General features: G+C 35.0%; 2 protein-coding genes across 3 annotated transcripts; both read right to left on the bottom strand.

Moving 5' to 3' along the window:
• Window positions 1–1,626: 1,626 nt before the first annotated feature.
• Window positions 1,627–11,586, bottom strand: LOC120344252 (parafibromin-like). The gene is made up of 11 exons (XM_039413371.2): window positions 11,386–11,586; window positions 9,100–9,275; window positions 8,562–8,734; window positions 7,687–7,861; window positions 6,322–6,584; window positions 5,594–5,734; window positions 4,845–5,036; window positions 4,247–4,389; window positions 3,609–3,709; window positions 2,843–2,984; window positions 1,627–2,439 (listed from the first exon to the last, which is right to left on the bottom strand). Exons 1-11 carry the CDS (start codon window positions 11,514–11,516, stop codon window positions 2,403–2,405), a joined length of 1,674 nt encoding a protein of 557 aa, XP_039269305.1. The 5' UTR covers window positions 11,517–11,586; the 3' UTR covers window positions 1,627–2,402.
• Window positions 11,587–14,320: 2,734 nt separating this feature from the next.
• Window positions 14,321–25,192, bottom strand: LOC144422824 (parafibromin-like). 2 transcript variants are annotated; one of them, XM_078112680.1, is made up of 5 exons: window positions 24,965–25,192; window positions 21,690–21,865; window positions 18,207–18,379; window positions 16,366–16,538; window positions 14,321–15,541 (listed from the first exon to the last, which is right to left on the bottom strand). In XM_078112680.1, the coding sequence occupies exons 1-4, from the start codon at window positions 25,093–25,095 to the stop codon at window positions 16,383–16,385; spliced, it is 636 nt and encodes a 211-aa protein (XP_077968806.1). In that variant the 5' UTR covers window positions 25,096–25,192; the 3' UTR covers window positions 14,321–15,541; window positions 16,366–16,382. The 2 variants fall into 2 exon arrangements, with proteins under 2 accessions (XP_077968806.1, XP_077968805.1); XM_078112679.1 differs by having other exon boundaries at window positions 16,373–16,538; window positions 24,965–25,191.
• Window positions 25,193–25,974: the final 782 nt, after the last annotated feature.

Raw genomic sequence — 25,974 nt, 5'->3', positions numbered from 1 at the left:
ATAATATATATGGTTACCCAAATATTGCCAAACAAAAATGTGATGTAAAAACACATTCAGTCTCACACGAAACACTATTTGGCACGGGATAACCCAGTGGTGGGATTCAAATTATTGTCAGCCGGTTCCATCACAAGTCATTTTTTTCAACCGGTTCTGTTACAAACAGAGAATTGACAGTAACCAGTAAAGCTAACCGGATCACTGATCTCATACAATTCCGTGAGACGGTTCTATAGACAGATAGAACTGGCACGGGATAACCCAGTGGTGGGATTCAAATTATTGTCAGCCGGTTCCATCACAAGTCATTTTTTTCAACCGGTTCTGTTACAAACAGAAAATTGACAGTAACCAGTAAAGCTAACCGGTTCACTGATCTCATACAATTCCGTGAGACGGTTCTATAGAACTGGTGCGAACCGCTTGAATCCCACCACTGGATATACTTTCTTAGTTGAAAATTAGGTGGATTTCATATTGACTAAACGTGTCTGCCAAGGATTTCATTTCGCGCCAGACAATTTTTTTTCAGAATATCTTTTTTTTTTCTTTTTGCATTTATCAATAAAATCAAAACAACTTTTGAGGCAAGTCAACCATCGCTTGCTCTTTATGGTGACAAAATGCATTAAAATGATACATAAGTTCCTCCCATTTCAAATGTTCACCCTTGAGAATTAACTTTTCTCCGTCCATAAATTCAATGTTCACAACAGGTTCGGATCCATCATGTTTCATGTTAGTGGTTACTGTACATTTTCTATTGGAATCACGCACTTCTTCGCCAGATACTCGCATCCACAACTCTTTTGTAGATTCCGTATTTCTGTCCCACGGGCACATAGAAATGTTAATTTTTGAAACAGATTTCAAGTTTGGTGTCTTATCAGCAATTTTAATCAAATCTCCCACCACAGCTCGCACGACTCTTGGCACAATTGCTGATGCCATTCTTCTAAAACGACTTTGGCACTCACAAACAACGCACATGTGAATATCACGAATTTTGTGTTTTATATTCCCGTAGATGTTTTTCCGACCTTTGACCCCGAAAAAATGTTTTTTTTAACGCTACTTGCTTTTATGCTTACTATGGTTGTGTTTTTTCTCGTTTTTATGCTTACAAACTTGTTTAAATGTTCATAAACATCATTATTATTTAGTATATTTTTTGTCATTGGAATAAAACCATAGTTAATCGTTATTTTTAACATATTGCAGATTTTTAATTACAATCAGTAAACTATAACTTCTCGGAGGATAAATGATCATGAGTATTGGGCGTACATTCAAATTTGGAAACAAGTCCAAGCACGAACAACTACGAAAACAGTTGTCCGCCTTCTTATGAAAATCCTGCTCTAACATATCGACTGCATTGGAGAAAATACGAGATAAAAAAATCTTCGTTGCCAAACAATAACTATGAACGATGTTTCTCATGTCACATTTCACAAGTCTTTACTTTCGATCCATCAAATTTGGACAGCAGATAACTAAAACCATAGACACCCAATTTCAATGAAGTGCATTCTAGTCTTTGAATTGATATTCAACCTTCTCTCAACTATTTCTTAATTGATATCTACGACATGAGTAAAGTTTTTTGCAATGACCACAAAATAATTTTGAACAGTATTTATTTCAAACCGTATCATGAATATTACAAATATTTTGCAGAAAAAGAGCATGTTGAATCATACAAAACAAAAACATGATCCATAATGCAAGCAGTGAGACATCATTTAAAAAATAGAGACTTCATAAGTATTAAATATTTTATTTTGTTGAGATTGAACACTTCTCCATTACATGGCTAATGGAATATCACATAGGCATCAAGTTTTACTGCCAAATATACCCAGACTCATAAGGTGAGCAGTTTTGGCTCATTAAGTAGTCGATATCGCGGTAAGCGAAGCTCAAAATAACACAACTAAGATGGTTTCACACTTATTGAATTTAACGCTATTGAAATAAACCTTGAAAAAACAATACAACATAAAGCATGCTTATGGTGATTCATCCTGCACTACAATGTACTTTTCATTTATTAAATTTAGACATATATGTGTAATGAATAAAATAGAAAAAATGGCGTGCAACAGAGATTATACAATAACAGTTTATGCTGTGACACGACAGCAATCAATATAATTCATTGCTTCTCCAAATTCCATTCTTCCCATTCTCCGAGCCATGAATCATTCTTAAATAACTGGTGAATTTGAAACTACCTGCAGTCATAACTAACTCAATGATCACTTGTAGACAAAATTCGATCTTCTGGTCAGGTGGCAGTATATTCTCCCGCAAATATGTACCCCGATTTTGAGTTCATCTGTCATGACTACCATTGTCAAACACTCAAATGTTACATTTTTCCGAATGAAGACTTCTCAGAAGCGCAAGTGAGGCTTATTTTTTATCATATACCTGAAGCAGTAAGAAGGTTTGAAATACTAAACAACACTTTTGTAACTGAATACTATAAAAAAGAGTAAAATGGATAAATAAGAATCATATATACATTAAGACTTCCATCTTGTGTTAAACGAACATAACATTGGGAAACAAACTAGTATTGACAACATTTTAACTCAACATCAGCACTGCTTCTTTGAGATTATGATTCAAGTAGTTGGCAGCATTAATCTACACGTTAAATCATAATTCACAGATTTTTATTCTATTTCAGGATTTTGGAGAAAATTTTCTTTTGAGTGTCGAGTCAAGTCTGCCTAGCAGTAACTCAAGTCTGGAGTATTTCATTAATATGATAACAAATGTAGTACTAGTGGTCTATCAAGACAATTAACAGAAAATCATTGCATCTTACCTATCAAGTACCTCCCAAAATTTTAACAATGCTGCTCGGTCCATGTGACGCTTAGTTTCACTTAAATTAATAACATGAACATTCCATTTTCCAACATTGGTATCCATCCTCTGTTCCAAAAACTTTATGTGAAAGGCTTGAACTAAAAAGCAATACCAGAGTGTTAAAGTATGAGAAATCCCACTCAATCATACAACTACACAAACAATGGAAGCATTCAAGAAAATTGTTGGAATTGATGGGATATTTAATATCTCAATCCTTATATGAATATAACATCATCATTAATCATTATATCAATATAAATAGCCGATTAAAGTAATAAAAGACGGGTATAAACTTTTAATACAAAACTTATCAATACACATTTAACGCAGATCTCTTGTGGCGAACTCCAACACCAGGTTTTTCAAACTGGGCACTCAGCCCTTTAGGCCAGGGCAGGAAGCGGTTCTCTGAGGGCCACAAGCAAATGCCTTCACCATTCGGTACCATTTCGATGATTATAATAATTTAAATTTTAATCATTTGGCTGCAAAGCATTCATTCTTTTGAATATAGAAGAGCATAGGGCCGCAAGCGTTGAAAGTCTTTAGAAAGAGCAATGGATCATGAAAGTTTGAGAACAACTGACAATATCACAACATGAAAAAACCTATCAAAAATTTCCCTTACTAGCCAAATTCCACAACAAAAATCCTGTATTAACAAAGGAAAGAACATGAGAGCATGAAACTGTGATTAGAAATAATTCAAATTGTCTTACTTCGTGAAAAAATATCAACAGGGGAACCATCTTGCAATAACCACGGCCAACCTTTGAACTGCCAAGCTGGACCTTGTACAAACACTCCCACAACACGCTCCCTACAAGAAAAAGATATTTAGTTATATTCATGGACATGTCAAACAGCAATTGAAATATAATCAGCATAATATACTCTCTGCCTAAATTCATAGTTTCATGGGTTTAAGACTCCAGAAAGCTTTCTTTTTGAAGTATTGCCTACAACCAGCTTTGGTTCCCAGTAAAATTGTGCAATCATCTTTTATCTTGTATTTCGATTTTATTGTAGATTGATTTTATTACGGGTTGGAAAAAATAAACTTGACTTGATCGTCGGATTAAGCATAATACCAAGAGCATTTGGCTTGGGCATAATAACAAGAGTATTGAGATATTTGGTGCAATACTCATAGTTTAAAAAATTTCACGTCAGATTTCATATTCATTACGAATGTTTAGTACAGCAAAATGATAGTCTTTATACGAGGATGTAGGAAATTGGTCCTAAATAGCAATAAACCAAAGTTCATCACAAAATAAGTTTCAATTTCCAATCTCACAGTATAGAGACATACCGATAAGAACATATGATATACACAATATTAAAAAGTACAAACCAGTCCTCATGTCCTTGTAACTTAGAAATATTATCAATAACTCTGTAAGGGACAGTTAGAGCTCCATTGTCTTTTTGCCTTTGTATTAGCACTTCATTATCCCGTCTTGCGCCTTGTGCTTTCTTGTCTGCCATACTCACATACTATGAAAAAACATCAAATTTAATCGAGTAATCGGCCCTCTAGGGGGGCCGCAGAGCGTTTCTCTTGCGGCCACGAACACAGAGGACTACTAAATACCATTTGCGGTGACTACGTTAATTAAATTTGATTTGTTTAATTCTTTGACCGTAATGCATTTATTCCTCTGCTTTCGATTGTTGGATTTCTCATTATTGAAAATGTTGAATGAAACAAATGAAGGAATTCCATTGAAAGCAAGACTATGAATTTCTATAGAAGAGCAGGAGGCACAAGTGTTTGAAATCTTTGGATGGGTTCCACGGGTCGTAAAAGTTTGAGTATCACTGCCCCTTTGTGACAAATTGTAAGCAATGCTGACAATCGGTGAGTTCTTGTATTCATCAAATATAGTAACACTATTCACTAATAAAGGCAACCAATTCAATTGTACTTCTTGTAGAAAAAATTAATTCACCTTCAAATCTTGTAATAAATCTTTAGCATTATATAATGTAATAAGAGATGATAGAGCAGCAGGAAGTACGATAATAGGTGTTCGAGACGTTCGTTTCTGGGGTTTTTGAGGTTGAGTGGCAGGTTTAGGAGTTGGTCTTGAAATCGCTCTAGGCAACGATGAACTTGTACTTTTTCTCGCTGCTGCACCTTCCTGTGAAAGTAATATGAATTTACAGTACAGGGTGTTTATGAAGTCTTGCTGCAATTTCAATTTCATTATGATGTCAGGTTTCAATATATCTTAACCGGCAAATACGGTAATAAAGCTTTAAAATTTAAATCTTTGTTTTAATTAGTCTTTGTTTAAGTTTTTTACCTTATTTAATACACTAGTAGGGGCCAATGACCTATATAAATTCACTTTGCAAAAATCTTGACTTATCAAACATCCAGTACATGAACACAGTAATATGTGAGGAATTATCAACAACCACTAAACAAGTCTAGCCGATGACAGGCTTACTTGAAAAATAGATAACTTGGTAGAATTCGGAAAAAATTTCAGTTATAACCGACCACGAATGAAACAAATTACAGTTTAGTACAAGTTGACTCTTCAGGTAAATTAGCTTAGTAATTCCAAAATTAACATAAAATCTCTAAATAAAATCTGAGCCGAGTCTTGACTCAATTCGTTACAAGTCCAAATTTTAACCAGATAACATAAAAACAGCCGAGTATTTGATAGAATATAAATCATGTACCCACCATTACAGATTTTAAACTCATGTCGTGATAGGAACCCATAGTATCAATCCTGAATCCCAAAGTTTCTTCTTTTCCACCCCTGAACCGTTCTTGATCATATCTGCTGTATCCAGGCGCAGGTGCACTTGGCTTTCTCAATGCCTGTAAATATTGTGCATCTTAGATAATTGCAAGTACATTATAATATCTAGCAGATTGGCATTTATAGAACCCAAAGTTAGATTTAGAATAATAATCTACCAGTAGTTCTTTGTTGTTTTGTTCAAAATCTTCTAAATCAGGGGATAAAACATGATGCTAAGTCATGTAATAAGTAAACTAAATGAATTAATTCACATTTGCAATCACTATATACCCTCGCATATAAGCCGACACCCTAAAAACGGCACTAAAACTATAAATTTATGAAAATTTGCATATAAGCTGACCCTACAAATCGTAACACGTCGTACGCACCTATCACAGCAAATGGTTGCATAAGAGAAGTTTTGTTTAGTTAGCAATTTTTTTTTTGAGTTTCAAAATCGGCTTATATGCGAGGATGTATGGTATTAAAGTATGAAGTCATTGTTCATTATTAAGTAATATCGATATCTAGAAAATTTTCAAATTTCCCTTCATTGAACAAAATAAAAATTTTCTGAACTCAAAGAAACGCATATTAAAATTTGATTTAATACTTGAAACCACTTTTTTTTTTAAAAAACTGAACATGGAAAAAAACTCACAGCAGCTGCCTGCCTTGATGAGCTTTGTGAATTTGATGAAGATGAAACATTATTGACACTTGTTTCTCTGTCATTTGCTGATCTTCCTTCTTCTCGAGCTTTAATTGATGACAAAATAGAAAAAACGTTTTTGCTGAAATCTTTTCCAGCACTTTGTAACACAGTCGATCTTGTTCTCCATCTTCTTTCTCTGGATACTATTTCAGACGTCAAGTCAAAAGATTCTGGTTCGTCTGCAAATCCTCCATCCGGCGCTTGGACTCCTGAAAAATTCAATGTATATTTGATCATGCAGTTCGAGAATTTCATGTTGTTTGTGATGGGTGCTGTGGCCTAGTGGTTCAAGCATTTTTAACTATCATGACTTTTAGTTGGGGTAAAATATCGGGTTCATATCCCAGAGCGTAATAAATTGGGTAGGCAATAACGAACCATAAAGATTGCGTGCGGCCCTTTCAAACTATAGTCGCCCCTTACCAAGCAGTGCCTCTTTGTGCATAGCCTCGTTCAGAGTAGAAGGTGTATAAATATGGCATACAAAAAAGAAGAGAAAAAAGTTGAGGTATACTTCGTTAACCGTTCCTAAATATATTTATTTTAAAATATAATTGATTATTCTATGCAACTGGAGAAATGAATATTTACCTATTGCAAATTTTGTCAGGGCTTTCACTGGAATATAGTCTACTATTATCAGATCCCATAGCTAGATAACGTTCAAGCAAATGACTCAGGTCAATTAGGAGTGTAATACCACATTTGTGAAAAATTCAAAATATACAGCTAAATAGAAACAAGAGTGCCTATTTCACAAAAAACTACAAATATCATTAGAAAAAGAATTTAAAGAAAGAAGTGTAAGCCAATAATAAAGAGCAGTAAGGCAAAATGCCAATTTTTCATACAACGCCTAATATAAACTTTCACCCTGAAAAAGGGCCTGTACAAGCTCCCACTGATATCTTTAAATTTTATTAAACGCTACTAATCTTTCCAGTTCGGCATTGCTTGCCTAATTTATTATACATTGGTTGAGTTGGTAGCATGGGCTTTGAATCTGAATGTGTAACCTACGATGCCATCACAGCTAATTATAATGCCTTAACCGCTGACAAAAACAAAGTATGACTAACTGATTCATGAATCACAATGAAGTCAACTATTAGCAATAAGTAATTGATGTGAATCAAGTACTATTCATAACTACATACAGGATACAGCAACAATGAAGATTTGAGTAAAAATACTGATATACTAATATTCAATGGGCCTGTCATACAAAAATAAAGATTTTAATATTTCCAAAAGAAGCCCCAATAAACCAAAGGCGTCGTAATTTAAAGCATCATAGAGAAATAAACTAACCAAACTCCTCTTCTGGTTCACCGACTTGTCTGATAGTTTTTCTTTTTCTCGCCATAATTTTAGCTTTGATTGCAGCAATTTTTTCTACTGATATTGTGTCGGAAAGAGATTTAATTTGTTCTGTTGTTACAGTTTTGTCACTACCTCTTGCTTCAAGCCTCTCAACAAGTCTTTGCTGTATAAAAAAATTTGATTCAAGATCAGTCAAATTTGATATTGTTAGCCTTTGTAAACGGCATTGTTGACAAAAGTAACAACAAAATCTGCCTGTCCATCTATATCAATCTTTGCCCGAGCAAGAAAGTCGAGTCAGTTGGAGTCCAATTTTAGATTTTTATTGGTGATAATGAAAAGTCAAAGTATTTTTTATACAGACAATTAAAGCAGGCTTGCATATTTCTGTGGATAAGTCTTTATCACTAAAATTTGGTTGTCAGAAACAGGAATCAAATTTTTGTCAACTAAGAGCCTTATTAAGAGGGAACCTTTGTTTCATTTTGTGGGGTTCAGGTGTACATTTTACACAGTTCTGTTGACAAGCGGGATATATAATTAATCAACGATTCACAATTCATATCTATTTAAGATATTATAAAATTGATTCACTAAATGAGTGCAAATCGACTTCAACCAAATTTTTTTAACATGGATTTTTCAAATATTATTGAAACAGACCCAAATTTGTTTAGTAGATAGATCTGGACATTTTATGTAAGTTTTAAAGACTTCATTCTCTGTCACATTTAAATGAGGTCCATTATCATTTTTAATTTTCATAGCACGAAATCTCAGTTGGTCCCAGTAAGTCGGTTTACAGTAAATAGCAAAGTAATGAGTAAATAAGGAAGTTAATGAAATACGCTGTGAAAACATACCCTATCTCTTATTATTTTAGTTGCGTCTTCTGTTCTTGCACGCTTCGCTCCGGGTTCTTGACTTGACCCATCATCCGTCGTACCAGCGCTACTTGCAACTGGTCGTTTTACTTTGCTCGGTCTCTGCATTGTGATTTCCAAAGGTGCACTTTTATCGATATTATTTGATGTAGCTAGAAATAACCAGAGAGTATAGTTATAAAGAAGTTTTGAGATGAATAATAACAAAATTAGGTTTTTTAAGCATTGAGGATGTCTCAGATCTTAATGAATGTTAGATTATTCATAATAGATATATTAACATTGTAACATCCCATAATGTAAAAGCATAGAATTATCACATCTATCCCAGAGTGAGGAAAGTCGATAAGATGGCTTATTCATATCAGAACCAAAGGTTTTACTGAGCGTAATCAATCTACGAATTAAGACGATTTAAATAATTTTGACTAGCAGCAAAAATTGAATTGTTATGTATGAATATTCCTGGAATTTTTTTTTTTCAAACCGATAGATAATGTGAAAAAATAACAATTACAAATTTCTCCATCCAGGTAACTGAGAAGATCTTTTCTGTCTGGTCTTCGGACAACAGGAATATCTTCTGCAGCAGCATGACGTACGTACAGGGGATGTGACAATTTAATATTCTTCAGAAGAAAGAGGATTGAGTCCAAAGTGTAATATTCCTTTGCATTTCCATCCTTACCAGTTCTGATAAGGCAGAAAATAATGAGAAATTTTGAGAATTTGTATATTGCCAATAGAATACAAAATGAGAATTTAATAATACACAACTAATATATGATAAATAGCTATCCCCACTCTGATATGCAATAATTGAAGCATACTTTTCTTACTAAAAATTAACAATGCTATTAAAATAATGAGACAATCATGTGAATAAATGTCATTTTTAGAAGAAATAGTAGACATTCTTCATAATATATTCATATTTTACGGCTACTTATTCTATATGAGTATAAAAAACATATGCCTAAAAGCGTCAGTTATGCAGATCAATGAAGTATGGAAATGAATGATGCAAGCAATACACCAGGGGTCGGCAACCCCTGGCACGTGAGAGGATTTCTCATTGCACGCCAAGTGATTTGATGCAGATCAGATATTTATTTTAGTAGTTCGACCAAAATTCTACATTTGAACAAAAATTAACAATTCGACAAATCCTTTGAAAAAACATGTGATGTTAAACTGCCGAAATTGTTGCCACTTTTCGTTACTTTCGGAAAAGCGATGGATCAGAGGCCTAAATCTGTACGGGAATTCAGTGTAGATAAGCATATGCGGTGCAGCGGTGCCAGATTTGGCTACTTCAGAAACGCTTCGCTACCTGAAACTACTCGTTCACCTACTAGCAACTTTTTATACTATTGTTGGGTTACTTTTTGCCCTTTGATAATCGTGAAATATTGAATATTATTTCATCAATTCATACTTTTGGGCGATTCGTACAGCTTTTTGCTAAAATCGCCAATTATTTTTGTCAGCGTGACGTGTTATTCTGACCGTAAACACTTTTAAGTCGGTGTTTATTCTCCCAGAATCACAAAAAGTATTTCACGTCAACGATAATAACTATTTTATTTTTGTATTCGCCCAGAATTGTGAATTGGCTGAGAGTTATTATACAATAATCGGCAGCGAGTTGCTTTAAGTCTAAAAGGAGTGGAGCAGCGACGCAAATTTTTTTATTGAAAAGCGGCAATATAAAATACTAAAAATAGAACCGTAAATAATTTGTTGTACGAGGCCCGTGACAGATTAAAACTGCTTCTTTAGGCATTGTAAAATTTCGTGTGCCTATTGCACACATAAGTTTGAGCGGCCATTAGAATAGAAACACGGTTAAATGTTGCGCGGATTTACCTTTTTATCAATTACTTTAAATTGCCGTCGGGAATTTTCGTGTTAATATTATACATTTCATATTATAAGGTTGGAAACGTGACTTTTTCCCGATCGAGTCGTGTTGAGATATAAGATAATTAATTAAAGTATATTCAATCAATTTTTATTGTACCAAAATAAATTTTACTCTGTGAGCTTTTATAGCAGATTTAGGGATTTTTCTAACGGTTTCATCATCAAAAACAAAATCTGAGTGGCAGCATTGCGATAGAACGGAGTCATTTTTGCAAGTACAGCTCAGATTTGTCGAATTCGCAAAATTGGTAAAATACGGATCAAAACTAGATATAACCAGGAAGTTTACCACACATTTTTATGTCCGCGGATTGATGTGGTATTTTAGGGTAGTGATGCGAATGCGTTTATATTGTCGACGCAACTGCAGGTTAAATTGAATACGAGTAAATTATAATATAGCATGACATTATAAATATGGCCGTATCGGTCATGGATTGATTGCTTTGCACAACAGAAAAATCATTATATATTATCCGTCGAAAAAGCCGCAGGGATTTTGAGGCGATAAATAATAATAATTGAGCCGATTCCGACTATTCAAATCAGGTAGTTGATTATGCAAACCAAACACATAAAAATGTTTGGCACGCGAAGGTGCTCATTATTCATAAAATGGCACGCGGAGTTCAAAAGGTTGCCGACCCCTGCAATACACCATTAAACACTCTCGTGAAAATAAAATAATTGAAAAGGAATTGAAAAAAGAAATTCATGAACAACAATTTATAAGTATATATAATATAGTTTCGAGCTCCAATAAATGTACATGGAATTTTAACATTAGAGATTAATAAAATACAAAATTAAACTAATCAATCAAGCATTTTGAAATTTATTATGCAGAATATTGAAAAATCATAAACAAGTCACTCACCCCCAAATTGGATAATTAGTTTTTATATTTTTGGGCCATGAGAAGTCTCCGAACGTGATATAGCCATCATGTTCTTCAATCTTCTTCTTCGCCATATTGTACTCTCGTAGAAGGCTGAGTGCATCCGCCATTTTGACAGTTAACTAATTAAACAGTTACCGTAACTAACTAAACTCTCTAACAAATTGACATAAAAGTTACTACAAGTCTTACAAGTGCAAACAGTACCGTACTTTATTATTTGTGAAAACCTACCGGTAACGGTACCGTAGTCTACTGCGGTATCTAATTCTGTAATTACTGAACTAGTGTAAACCAGAAAAGTACGGTACCGGTACCACAAAAAAGCTCGCAAAACAGCAACGACCGATCCTGTTTCTGTGTTTAGGTCCAGTCGATACGATAGTCACTTTGCACTCGCGCAGCAACACTTCAGGTAGACCGGTACCGTACATTCTGGCAGATGTCCGTTTCTAACAAAACCAAAGTGACTATATTCACTTTAACAAAACCGCATTAATAATAACAAGCCAAGACAGCAATGTGAGATACCGGTAAAAACCGCATTAATAATAACAAGCCAAGACAGCAATGTGAGATACCGCAAAAAACTTGGAGACGGCTACCGGTATGCAAAACAGAGGAAACCCAGCCAGTATGGACCTTTTCCCAAGCATCGACTTCCTTCTTTACTTCGGGACATTGGCTAATCAGCAAGATTCAAAAAGTGACGTAACAATGTTCCCTCTTAGCATCCGCTCAGACAGATTTTCAAACGTGGTCGTGAACATTACCTCGTTTTCGTGTTTCTGAACTCTATTCGCTAGTTTTCAGTTGTGTTTCGGAAACTTAAATATAAATCAGATAATTCAATGATCACTCTTCTTCCTGGGAGTTTCAATTCAATTGCAGTAATGAAATATTAGTGTAGAAATAGCTGTGATAGACTGGGCTAAAATTCTCTACCGGTACTTTTAAAAATACAGATTATTGTATGCGATGAATCATAATGCTGGTTCGAAACACATACCCCATTTTACAAGCGGCATTTCGCAAAAGCACTCTTAAAATAGCCCCGAAAATTTTGGTAAAGTATAGGAAGAATTTGTCGGGGGTCAAAGGTTGGGGAAAGGTCCATTATATATATACGCTTTGAGCCAACATACTCTTTGCAGCTGGGAGAGAGATTTATTGGCATTGCCACAAAACAATAATTGCATATTTTTTGGAAATACAGTGCAGTGAACAGGTTGAACACAGAATCCGGTGGTAACATTTTCATTCATCTCTAAATAAATAAGAGGACACCATGTTTCCAGATAATCATTCATTTAAACACCTACTCGCAGATTGTTTTCTTGTTTTTCAGGCTACATCGCCATTATCGACTGATTATGATAAATCTCACATTCTGAAGGAATCCTGTGGAAAAAATTCTTTTGTCCTTGCTCACACCATTTATAACTAATATATTCAAATACCTACCTCAGTATCAATACACACAGCACACAATTAACATATAGGATAGGATTTAGGATAGGATTTACATATTTATCCCGGGGGAGAGGAAAGCCGATAAGACGGCTTATCCATATGGCGAACCACGGCCTCTCGTCCGGTTACCATTCCAAGTCTGGTATGGGATTAGTTTTTACTGTATTGTTTGTTTTCGGAAGCATGGACTTGGTGGTGGAGGAAGCATATGTCAATGAGCATATAGATATTGTGTGTGTATATCAGTGGTATATATATTTTGTGTTTATAAACAGTTATGTTGACCCTTGTTTTGTCGGATTTGGACTCCGACCACTCATTACACATAATTAGGAGAAAAACTGTGTCTTCCGCTTTCCTTCTCCGACCGTCGTGCTGGAGGTCGGTTGCGTTCTTTTGTTAAGTTTATATTGCGAAGTTGCCATACAATAAACAACCAATCCGGAACCCTTGAGTCTTCTGATTCATCTTCAACCACTGTAGCAACAACTTCTACCGTGACAATATTATTGCCAACTTGATCGTCATAACGCTACAATATCTTACGAATATATTCTGTTATCCTTGTCTCTCCCACTATCTTAATAAAAACCGTGGCGTGCTTTTATATAATACATTTGGTCCCTGAGTTAATGTAGCCTACTACGAAGCATAACAAGAGATCTCGATGGTGTGGCGCATCGTACTAAGCGTTAGGCATCACTCTCTCTCTGATATATAAGAATCAGAAAATGGTGAAAATGTCGCATAACCTGAACACTAACCTGAGTTCAGGTTGTGCGCCATCTTCGTGCGCATACTTCAGGAGGTCCCAAAATTGATATACGAAAGAAATCTGAAGATATTTGTTGAAATTACACTTGAATCTTACACCAAACCAGACATGAAGCATATTCATTACTTGTAGTCCTACTGGATATTTTGTTTGTAGCGCCGAGAGACTCGACGTTGGGCTTATATTGTGTTGGTTTGCTATAGTCGTATGCAAAAGGCCGATTTCCTTCAACCAAAGGACGAGACGATTTCGCAATCATCTCACTTATGGCAAAGCAAACTTTCACCGAATCTTCACACGTTTTGTTTGTAGAGAAAAAATTTCTGTTTCATCAGTGAAAATTTTAATTGCCGTACCTTTTCGTGACGAATTGTTCCAGTATACACATGGTATTTTTCCCTGTGTAATGAGCCGTATAGTCGTCGAATGTTGTATTATTTTCAAACAGCAATAATTGCACAACAGATGAGACACCGAACCTTGTTATAATTTCACACAAAATACAGATTCTCCCAATTCTCTTAAATTATTCTGTGCTCTTCCGAACATTTACGCTTATTAGAAATTGCCTATGGGTTTACTACTTTATTAAAAATGTTGGTCTTAATCTAGTTTTGCGTTAACTGCGCATATGCAGAATTAATCATTCATAAATACACACTTCAATGATCTGACCGAAACTTATTTATTTCGTCATAATAAAAACGAAATGAAAATTATTGAATTAACCATTTAATTATTACAATAGAATAAATATGAATACGATAAAACTCATAGTTGACATTGTCCTATTTTAGTTTTTTTCTGGAAAAATCTCAACGACGGCGCAGGCCGCAAAAAATTGCTTTCAGGGCTGCGTGTTAGAGACCCCTGAAGTAGGCTGCAATATTTTTGCCAAAATTAAATCGAAATGTTTGTGCTTACAAATAACTCCTTAAGTGTGTAATAAACCATATTCTCTGCCAAATTTTACCACAACTCGAAAGAGGCTATAAAGAAAAAACACAAAAAATGAAAGCGTAACAATCACAAGAAGTCTTTGTGAGAAAGATGGTGGAGGGAAACAGTGTTCAAGAAAAAAATTTGAAAGCAGTAGGCGTGCTATTTGTAAGTTCAGTATTAGACAGCCAATCAAAACGAATGATTTTAAAATCCGTCGCTTAAGTACAAAAAATAAAAATTATCCAAAATCAAAATTATTGTATAATCAAATAATCAATTGACCAAGTCGATATATATATATAGCCTAATGAAATGCTAGAATTTGAAATCGTAATTTTTAAATTTTTAACCGAATTTCAACGCCTTTAAAGAATGAGAAAGTGTAACTGTAAGGAAGATTTGAAACGGAAGCACGGCTCCAGAAACCTAAAAAAGTATAACACTGTGATTCTGTGAAAATAATTCAAATAAAGGAATAATATTATATAACTTGGATATTTTATGCATAAATCCATATTCAATTTCTTCATTTGCTCTTAGTTTGAAATTGCTTCATGCAAGAAGGTACACGTATGACTTCTCTGAGATCAAGTATTTATTTTAATCTTTTCACCCTTGAAGTATTTACCGTAACTTGAATCGCTCCTGAACAGTCGTTCTAGCATCACTGCATGCAAATCTGGGAGCTATCAAAGGGAGCTATATGTGAAAAAAGATGGCGGACACTGGAACGTAATATGTGTACCAGGCTAGGCCATAATTTTATCCAAATTGTCTTTATTTCAGTTCAATCACAAGTTCGGGGACTAGCCAAGTGACTCCCGTATTATTTGTACCTGGATTTATGGCCTGACCTTCTTCATCTTCTTTCCCTTGATACAATTTCAGACGTCAAGTCAAAAGATTCTGGTTTTTCTGCAAATCCTCCATCTTGAGCTGTGACTCCTGAAAATTCAATGTATATTTGATCATGCAGATTGAAAATGGTATGTTGTTTTTGGTGGCGCGCTGGCCTAGTGGTTAAAGTGTTAGACTTAACCATGGCATCGCATTGCAGGTTAAAATCTTAGGTGTACAAAATTAGTTAGACGATGACAAACCATAAAAATTCAGGCCGTTTCTAACTATAGTTGTCCCTTATTTAGTAGTGGCTCATTGTGTATAGCCTTGTTTAGTGCAAATGGTGCATAAATACGGCATACAAAAAAGAATAGAAAAAAGTTGAGGAGAAATGAATCTTTTTCACATATCGCCAACTTTATCAAGGTTTCCACTGAAAATCCGTTTACATTATCAATAGCTAGACAAAAGTAGATAATGCTCTAGCACATGACCCAGGTATTGTTGAAGTATAACATATTTGTATAATATAATGAAACAAAAAATACAGCCATGAAGCGCCTATTTCACAAACAAAAACTACAAATAAGACTAGAATTTAAAGAAAAAGTGTAGATCAGATCAATAATGTAGAGCAGAGCAGTAATACAATGTTAGTTGTGTAACCTGCGATGACATCACAGCTGCCTATAATGCCTCAACTGCTAACATAACAAAGTATGACTAACTGATTCATGAATTACAATAAAGATAACTAATAGCAATAAGCTATCGGTATGAATCAAGTGCAATTAATAACTGCATACGTCAACAAAGAGGATTTGAGGTAAAATACTGATATACAACTATTCAATATCATACAAAATTTTTTATCCAAAACAAGTCCCAATAAACTAAAGGCGTTGTAATTTAAAGATAAATAAACTAACCAAATACCTCTTCTAGTTCACTGACTTGAATGATAGTTTCTTTTCCTCATCATAATTTTAGCTTTGATTGCAGCAATTTTTTCCACTGATATCACGTCGGTAAGAGACTTAATTTGTTCTGTAGTTACAGTTTTGTCACTACCTCTTGCTTCAAGTTTTTCAACAAGTCTTTGCTGTACAGAAGAATTATAATCAAGATCAGTCAAACGCATTTGATACTGTTAGCCTTTGTAAATGGCATTGTTGACAAAAGAAAGAACAAGATCTCCCAGTGAATTTATATCGAGGATGGGCAAAATACGACCCACGGCCGGATCCGATCCAATGAAGTGTTTCATCCTTCTTACTTGTGCCTGCCGAAATTACGACTATTGTTTTTATGAATATGAATTTCAATCAAAAATATTGGTGAAAATAACAAATCGGCAACTAAAATAGATATAACAATTCCCTGCGGATTATCCACAACTGAATATGATGTGCAAAATGAGCCACATACACCTCAAATTTACCCATCTGAATTATTATTCCGATATATGAAGATTAACAATAGAAAAAACAGATCTTGTCTAACAGATTCACATCTACAAGCCATAGTTAGAATCAGCTTAAGCTGCTCTGAGCCTTATTTATACTACCGGTAGCTTTTGAACACATGCAGCAGTAGGCTACATCAGTCCCATCAATCATTGTGCACTACTTGGTACACTAACTGTTTTTTTGTACATTAGCTGATATGCTAGTTATTTGTAAATAAACTGTTTGTGTTTATTCATACATTACTATTGAGTTTGTTATCTGATACCAGCCCGGTCAAGTAAGTAATTGCGCACCCCTGATTTATATCAATCTTTGCCAATGAGAGAGAGCAATTTTTTGTCAACCTGGAGTTCAATTTGGGAGCCATCATCGTTTTTAGAGATTGGGATCGAGAGTAAATTGCGAATAATCACATATTTTTCGAATCAAATTTGGTCAGAATTGGACATTCTATTTAAGTTCGAAGGCTTGATTTTTTTTACATTACATTTTAACCCTTTCCGTGCGGTGGGCACGTATACGTACCAACGACAAAAGTCGATGGATTGCGGCGGGTACGTTGATGTACTCCACTGTTTTATTTAGCAATCGGTCGCAAACTGTTGGTCTAGTTTTTCCGGGTTTTAGTTTATTGATAAGAAGTCTTCTTCGAGATTAACATAAGCGACGGTAAATCTCGCTTTCGTTTACGACGGGAATTTTATTTGCGGCAGAACGAGGGAGTGTTTTTGAAATTTATGCAAATTTCGGTGTTTTTTGGGTGGTAATAGAAGACATATTATCCCTTCCATCTACCAAAGTATTTTGAGTTAGATCACGAAATTGCTACAGCAATATTATGCTATTGTTTGCCAACCACGAAGCGGTAACAGTAAAGGATTTAGCGAATATTTCTATTTTTTATCACAGTTTGAAGTTTCAACTCCCTAAAAAAAAAATGCCTTTTTTCTATCCGATTTGTGACTCAGACCACCACTTTTGAAAAAACTTTTTTTAATCGCCAATTGCAAGCTCTTTAAATAAGCTTTCCAACGAGCCGTCACTGGGCAGCAGAGGATCATTAGTTTTTCGTTAGTCGATCGATTAGTTGTGAGGGGTACAAATGCATAAATTCGGCGTAGCAAATACGATTATTAAATAAAAATCGCATGGAAAGGGTTAAGGTTCTTTATCATTTTTTGAACATTCATACTTAGTACGTACTTCCCAATAAATCAGTTCACAGTAAATCATGAGCATTAGTAAAGTTATGAGTAAATAAGAAAACCGCACTGTAATGCAAATACGCTGTGAAAACATACCCTATCTCTTATTTTTTTAATTGTGTCTTCTGTTCTTACACGCTTTGCTCTAGGTTCGTGGCCTGACCCATCATCCGTCGCACCACCGCTACTTGCAACTGGTCGTTTTACTTTGCTCGGTCTCTGCATTGTGGTTTCCAAAGGTGCACTTTTATCGATATTTTTTGATGTAGCTAGAAATAACCAGAGAGTATAGTTATATAAAGAAGTTTGAAACTGATTATTAACAAAATTATGTTATTCATATAGATATATTAAAGTGGTGACATCCCATAATAGAATAAGAATTACAGTTAATCGAGGGTGCGGAATGTCGATAAGACGACTTGATCATATCAGAAAGGTTTTACCGACCGTAATCAATCTTCGTATTTAGACGATTCGAATAATTTTGACTAACGCCAGCAGCAAAGATTGAATTGCTATGTATGGATATTCCTAAGAAAAAACCCTAACCAATAGATAATATAAAAAAATACCAATTACTAGAGCTCGACCGATATCACTTTTTGGCACCGATACTGATATATCGGCCAACTAGAGGCAGATAACCGATATGCCAATATTAATATAAATCATATTGTGAGCTACAAAATGGGCATTTAGTACCTCTTGAGTCAGTAGTTTCATTTTGATAATTATTATCATTGCAGTCATACTTTTATTCAACTAACTCCAGTTAATGCTTGAACAAATGTTTTTTTGTAACACTTCCCATAACATTAATATTAATCTTTCCTTTCTAGGAACAAGAACTTGTTAATCTGGCATGCGATAATAATGTAATATTACATTCAAACTACTGCTAATATTCTGCATAACAAAGTTTCTAGAGTTATAAAAGCAGACCCCATACCGACATGGACTAGTTACAAAACTTGAAGGTCTCCAAAATTACCTAGGGTTCGAAAACAGAGTGTTCAGAGTTGAAAATTGTCTCTTATTACCTTATTTAGTCAATTATAATGGATTCAGGTTTTTTTTGTGTAATTCTCAGCAAGATGAAAACAACCAACGAGAATATCGGTCAGAGACCGAAGACTTATCGATCGAAAGTTGGGGGATCCCCCAAAACAGCGCTCTTACTCAATAGTGACACCTTGTGTCCCATCACTTATTAATCAATAACTCGCTAATTATACAACATAATTCATCCAAAATCAATAGGCTTCTGGTCCAACATATGATGAATGCACATGCAAAATCTAGAGCAGATTCAATCTCGCTTTCGTGAGATATCGTGTGCATCTAACAGACAAACAGACGAATACCTATCAACATACTTACCGATTAAAATCGATAAGTAATAATATCGATAAAACCGTTGCCCGAGAAATTCAAAATTGCATTTAGGGATGTTACAAATTCGGAACTACTTTGATGGCATTATTATTTGATAAATGTATTGTTACTGACTGTACAACAGCCATCAAAATCCTTGAGTGCAATTATTTGTCATGGTAATAGATAGATAATACAAGGTCCTTTGAAATGAAGTTTTTTTTGCCTTCGTAACGATCCCCTCATCAATTTCAGCTTTGAGTTACCTGTAGCATGATTTTGTCATTACAACTAGGGATGGGCAATATAGAATACCGAATCCGGAGGATTCGAATCCCAAAGTATTCGAATCCAACGCGATCCGATAACAGGATTCGGTTTCCGCCTTTCCGGCGCCATTCGTCAATTTTTGTATTTCGGGTTTCTAATTTATCAATTATAGACGAGCGTTTTTCTCACGTGCAAATCTCTCTCGTTTAATTAAACTTGCTGCTCTGCTCGCAAAGAACCCGTAAATCGGTAAACATCAAACACTGTAATTTCAATCGGCATATTCAGGACAAGAAGTCGGTAATATAACCTCACGGCGAAGACTCGTTATTGCACCATTTTTGCGTTTTCCTTCTTTGCTATCTAGCTAGCGTTATTTGTGCCGACTCACTGGTGATATTCCGATAATCTGAATGCAACAATCTTTGATTGTTAACAGACGTGCTTTGCTTCATTTTAAATGAATGATTTTTCGCGACCTACGAGTTTTCCAAAAAAATGATGCACGTAAACCAAAAGCCAGGCGTTAAATGTTATAACATTGCTTGCGATCAAATATTATTTACTAATAATTTTATTATACCATTTTCCGAAATACAAAGTTATATCGCAAAACGCGAACATCTGTCACATTTAAATTTCACTCTCAAAACATTACATATTTTTCGGTCCGTTTCTATCGTTCAAGATAGACGCACGTTTGATCGAGTGTCCGTAGTATTTTAGTCGCCGATAAATTTTGAAAGAAGTTGCCGCATCTGGCGAAGATAGTGACGTATTGAATTTGAGTAGGGCTAAGTCTGGGTAGATAATGATTAATGATAACATTTCTATCGTTCAAGATAGAAGCACGTTTGATCGAAAGTCTGTAGTATTTTAGACGACGATGAATTTTGAAAATAGTTGCCGCATCTGGCGAAGATAGTGACGTATTGAATTTTAGTAGGGCCAAGTCTGGGTAGATAATGATTTGTAACGATAATCATAGAAAATGAGTTCGTCTTTAGACGTTATTACCTAATAACTAAGTACGAAATCGCGTTTACGGGAACTTGGTTTAACGTGTCTTGCTCGCACAGAATAAGAGGTTGATTTTAATTGATAGTGGTTAAATTTAATATTTTACAAAGGCGCATAGGTTGCGGTGGCCACACGCTGGTTCTGCATCTAATTAATTCTCAGCGGGTATGTTTTAGTACACTCGACAGACTTACATTAATAATGATTTAACGCCGTTTCATGTCTATTTTGTATTTAACCGCTTACTATTAAAGTGTGTAAAGCGTGTCTTAGTTTAGCATATCAGTATTTATTAGATTTAGGGATTACATACATTTGGAACAATTGATGGCAAAAAATATTGTAATATTCCTAAATTTTATTGTCCTGGAAACTGCCTGTTTAGTATCAAATGAAATCCAATGTTCAGGTCATTTCCAAATAGATAATACATTTATAGTAAGTAATACATTGCAATTTTTTAACATCTAAATCCAGCAATGTGGAAATTCCCAATGAAAATAGAATAGGATTCGGTATTCTGGATTCGATTTAACTATTCTAGAATATTCTAGAATAGTAAATTATTCTACATTGCCCATCCCTAATTACAACTCAACAGCTTCAAATCGATTATATTCATAGAACATGCATATTCTCTCTCGAAAACCTCATTTCATATGTTACTCCAGATAATACCTTTTCAATTATAACCATGCATGAAATGGCTAATCATAATATGTCACCGGGAATTAGGAGAGACACCTTTTTAATGTCGCAAAATGACAGCGAGAGAAATACTGAGAAACCAGTTATGCGAGGGGCAAGAGTCGTTCAAGCAAGAAGCCCGGCGCTTGCCCAGGTAATGCCGATATGAGATATCGGCAAACATGCAATATCAGGCTGATATATCGGTCAAGCTCTAACAATTACATATTTCTCCATCCATGTATCTGCGAAGATCTTTTCTGTCTGGTCTTCTGACAGCAGGAATATCCTCTGCAGCAGCTTGACTTATATACAGGGGATGTGTCAATTTAATATTCTTTAGAAAAAAGAGGATTGTATCCAAAGTGTAATATTCTTTTGCATTTCCATTCTTACCAGTACTGAAAAATCATAGATAATGAGAGGTTTTAAAAATTCCTGTATTGCAAATAGAGTACAAAATAAGAATTAAACTATACAAAACTAATATATGACAATTGACTATCCGTACTCTGATTGGCATTACAGCATACCTCACTGAAAATTACCTATACCTTTAAAACAATGAGACCGTGAGTGAAATAAGGCATTTCACATTGAAAATTGTAATTTCTAAGAGCGAATAGTAGAAATTCTTTAAAATATTTATATTTTACGGCTACTTATTCCATATTAGTATAAAAAACATATTATGCTTAATAAAAGCGTTAGTTATTTCATTGGCGCAGATCAATGAAATATGGGAAAAAATGATGCAATTCATCGCAATATTACATGGAACCAGTGCTGGGATTCAAATTTTTTGTCAGCCGGTTCTATCACAAAAATCATATTTTTTAGCCGGCTTTGTTACAAAAAGTCATGTTTTTTTTTTTCAGTAATGCTAACCAGTTCGCTGAGCTCATAAAATTCCATGAGACTGTTCCATAGAACCTAAGTTCGAACCGGCTGAATCGCACCACTGCACGAAACCCTCCCGTAAAAACAAAAAATATTGAAGGTTGAAAAAAGAAATTCATGATAAAACAATTTAGAAAAATATATAATTTAGTTTTTAGCTACAATAAATGTAGGCATTATGGAATTTAACATTATGAATTGATAAATTATATTTCCTAATACAATATTAGCAACAATTTTCAGAGTTCAAAAATTGAAATAAATATTCTTTTAATCAGAAAATCCAGACAGAAATGAAAAACACTAAAAATGAAACTTCAGAAGTTAATTAACCATTACAATGTACTGATGTACCGGTAGCTAATATCTAGATATACTTTGAAAAATACCGTAAACGCAGGTAACTTCGGATGGTTTATAACTTCGGATGAAATTTTCAATCGTTTATATCTCGACTAAATTACGTCATATTCTGCTTCTGGCAGTTTCTATAAAGAGTCCTTATATATCTTAATCTCTTATCATATTCAGTCGCCTAATAGGATTTATTTTTTGACACAAAAAATCACCTTTTTGCCAAAAATTGACACCTCGCTTTTGAGCGGCTAAAATAGCGACTTCTATCGACGCTAACTTCACTAAAAGACCGTCAATCGCTAGAGGGCATACACAATGTACAAGGAAAATTACAGTGATCACGAGATGTCGTACGAGATTCAAGTAAAATATATTATTTTGATTTAAAAATTTCGTTAAAATATCGACGTTACGGTGCTTACGCTGAACGTGACGTCAACAACGTGATTCAATTTCGCTCCATTTAAGGCCGACGTCACATTGCGTAGCTCGTGCGTAACTCGCTGCGACATTTGAACGCCAGACTATGTGGCGCCACGTGTAGTTAAATATAAAGTGAAAACTCCTACCTGATCCTCGTCACCAAATCCTACAAAAACTTAATTATAGCCCCGGTCATATGCTGTTTATTTATTGTGAATCCGATTAATGCACATTAAATTTGTGTGTTAACATTTCGGCATTCTTCGACCGTATAGATGTTGTTGATACGTAAGGCTGATGAACAGCCAGATACGCGTATCTATACTATCACAATGACAAGGTTTTACGATCGGCGATGATAATATATTAAGAGTAGAATGTTGCACAGGTGAGCATGAAACTCTGCACAGGTGCACACAGCAGGAGATTGGAGGTTTTTGGCGTTTTTATCCGTTTCATGTCTATCTGCCTGTGAATACATTATATCTGAATTATCAACACGGCCACAAGCTACACTGTTCCATATTGTTGTCCACTTTCATTTTTTTTACTTTTACTACCTACCGTAATTCATCATCCATTTTTCTTTTTTATTATTTTCATTCGTTTCATTTTTGTTTTGTATTAAAAATTGTTTTCCATTTTTACCTTTACGACTTATTTTATTCGTCCGTTTTTTATTTTCATTTGTCCCATGTTGTCTCATTTTTGTTTCGTATTGAAACGATCATAATAGCAAGATATAGCACTTTCATGAAATTAAGAATAGTCAAGAGATAAATGGTTTAGTTTTGCGAAACGTCAGGAATAGGGCTGGGCAAAATTATTACATGCGTTGTATTTTGAAGCATTTAGCGGTAATAATTATGGCGCGACACTGTCAAAATCGTCGAGTAAAGTGCTGAGTTCGCAAATTCCGCAGATAAAATTGTGAATTAGTCGGTAACGGTTTTAGCTATAATAACCGTTGAGGTATTGTTTTGTTCAAAAAAAAAGTTAAAACTTGAGGGAAATAGTTATAATTAGTGTCCGACCCGCTATCAGGACCAAAAGCCTTATGACAAGTATAAATGCATAACGGCCGATTTATTCAATCATTATTATAAATAAAAATTCAGTATTCGCACAATCGCGGGTGCAAAGCATAACAACATCAATCATCGTCTTAATAAATATCTCCATCTCGGCGACGATAATAATATCACCGTTCGCTTTAAACTCGAACGATTAATAGTATACAAACGGTGATAAGTAAGATCAAAGCCAACACGTAAGATTAAATCAGAACAAAATTAATTTGGGTTTTGAAATCAGTCCTTCTTGTCTTCAAGAGCTGTTGCCGATGTAAACACACGGGTACACCAGATATATAAAACTTTGATGTCCGCCGACCCGGAAGAATTAATAATCACAAAAACGGCCGTCATAGATGAACGTCAGTGTGCGACACGCAAAACGAATCACGGCGTCGTAAGTTCTACGCAGCGACGTTATCACGCGTCACTGATCACGCAGACATTTCTCTCTCACGACGAAGTGACGCAAAGCGAAAAGTGGCCATCCGAAGTTATAAACATTTGGAATACAGATCGGCAGGCAAATAAAGTCAATAATTTGAATGAAAAAAAGTATTGATTGATATGAAACCGAGTTTATCGCGAGGAGAAAGGCTTCAATGTATTATATTCCAAGTTTGGCTTCAATTGAACAATAAACGGCGGAGAAATTGTTCATAATATAGTGAAATCATCCGAAGTTACCTGCTTTTACGGTACCTTCCAGAACAATAAGAAATGAAAAATCAGTAAGTAGTCACTCACCCCCAAATTGGATAATTAGTTTTTATATTTTTGGGCCATGAGAAGTCTCCGAAAGTGATATAGCCATCACGTTCTTCAATCTTCTTCTTCGCCATATTGTATTCTCGTAGAATGCTGAGAGCATCTGCCATTTTGACAGTTGAGTGTCCAAAGCAAAAGAATTTACTAATTCTGGTATTTTACATATGATAAATATTGTTTAATAATTCTATAATTATCAGTTTTTATGATATGATTTATGATAATTCTCTCTAACAAATTGAAAATAAATGTTACTACAAATCTTACAAACGAAAACAGAACTTCATTACTGCATTATGCTGTTAATAGCAGTGTTGTGCGTGAAACCATACCGGTATGGTAACTACCGCAGGGTCGCAATATTTGAAAAAGCAAAATTCCGGACAGTTCATGACCTCGTAGTAAAAAATATGCGCCCGGTACGAAATAACAATGCTCTTTATTAGCAGTGTGCACAGTACGATTGCAGATGCAGTAAAATTCCGGTTTTTAAATTGTTCCCGGACGCAAAATTTGGGTCACGTGTAGTTTCATACCTAACGTACTTCTAGTGGGTGTAGCATAACAATTTTTTGATATGTCAATCCTACGCCATCCAAAAATTACGTCACTACGACATCACAATCACGTCATAGAGCTTGCCAAATATACGTACAGTCACCCGAAATGGCATTGGCGCCGACTATAAAGAACTGACTGACGTTATCGATCTCTCTCCTATTGGAATCGTTGCGACGAGAAAACGAGAGAAATAACTGTTCGATTTCGGGTGCTCGTTTACGCGTCTTGGATGGGCAACCCTAAAATGCGGGAAACGGGAAATGCACCAAAATGCGGGAACGACGGGAAATTGCCAAAACTAAAATGCAGGAACTACGGGAATAACGGGAACTACGGAAAATTTCACTAGAAAGCGGGAATTTCACAAGAAGCGGGAATGACGGGAAATCGCTTTAAGGTATAGGCCTCGAGCCTTGGCCATTTATCTT

Source organism: Styela clava, chromosome 5 (assembly GCF_964204865.1).
Source record: "Styela clava chromosome 5, kaStyClav1.hap1.2, whole genome shotgun sequence".
Classification (NCBI taxonomy): domain Eukaryota; kingdom Metazoa; phylum Chordata; class Ascidiacea; order Stolidobranchia; family Styelidae; genus Styela; species Styela clava.
The sequence above is the reverse complement of the archived record's forward strand: the minus strand, read 5'-3'. Positions and strand labels throughout refer to the sequence as shown.

Bases quoted from the DNA above. Each gene is read 5' to 3' on its own strand.
- LOC144422824 (XM_078112680.1), bottom strand. From the start codon at position 25,095: ATGGCAGATGCTCTCAGCATTCTACGAGAATACAATATGGCGAAGAAG. The intron at 21,866-24,964 runs GTGAGTGACTAC...ATGATTTTTCAG, and splicing joins ACTAATTATCCAATTTGGGG to TACTGGTAAGAATGGAAATG. The intron at 16,539-18,206 runs GTATGTTTTCAC...TCTTCTGTACAG, and splicing joins TTAAAAAAATAAGAGATAGG to CAAAGACTTGTTGAAAAACT.
- LOC120344252 (XM_039413371.2), bottom strand. From the start codon at position 11,516: ATGGCGGATGCACTCAGCCTTCTACGAGAGTACAATATGGCGAAGAAG. The intron at 9,276-11,385 runs GTGAGTGACTTG...CTGCCTTATCAG, and splicing joins ACTAATTATCCAATTTGGGG to AACTGGTAAGGATGGAAATG. The intron at 5,037-5,593 runs GTGGGTACATGA...TTACTTTCACAG, and splicing joins TGAGTTTAAAATCTGTAATG to GAAGGTGCAGCAGCGAGAAA.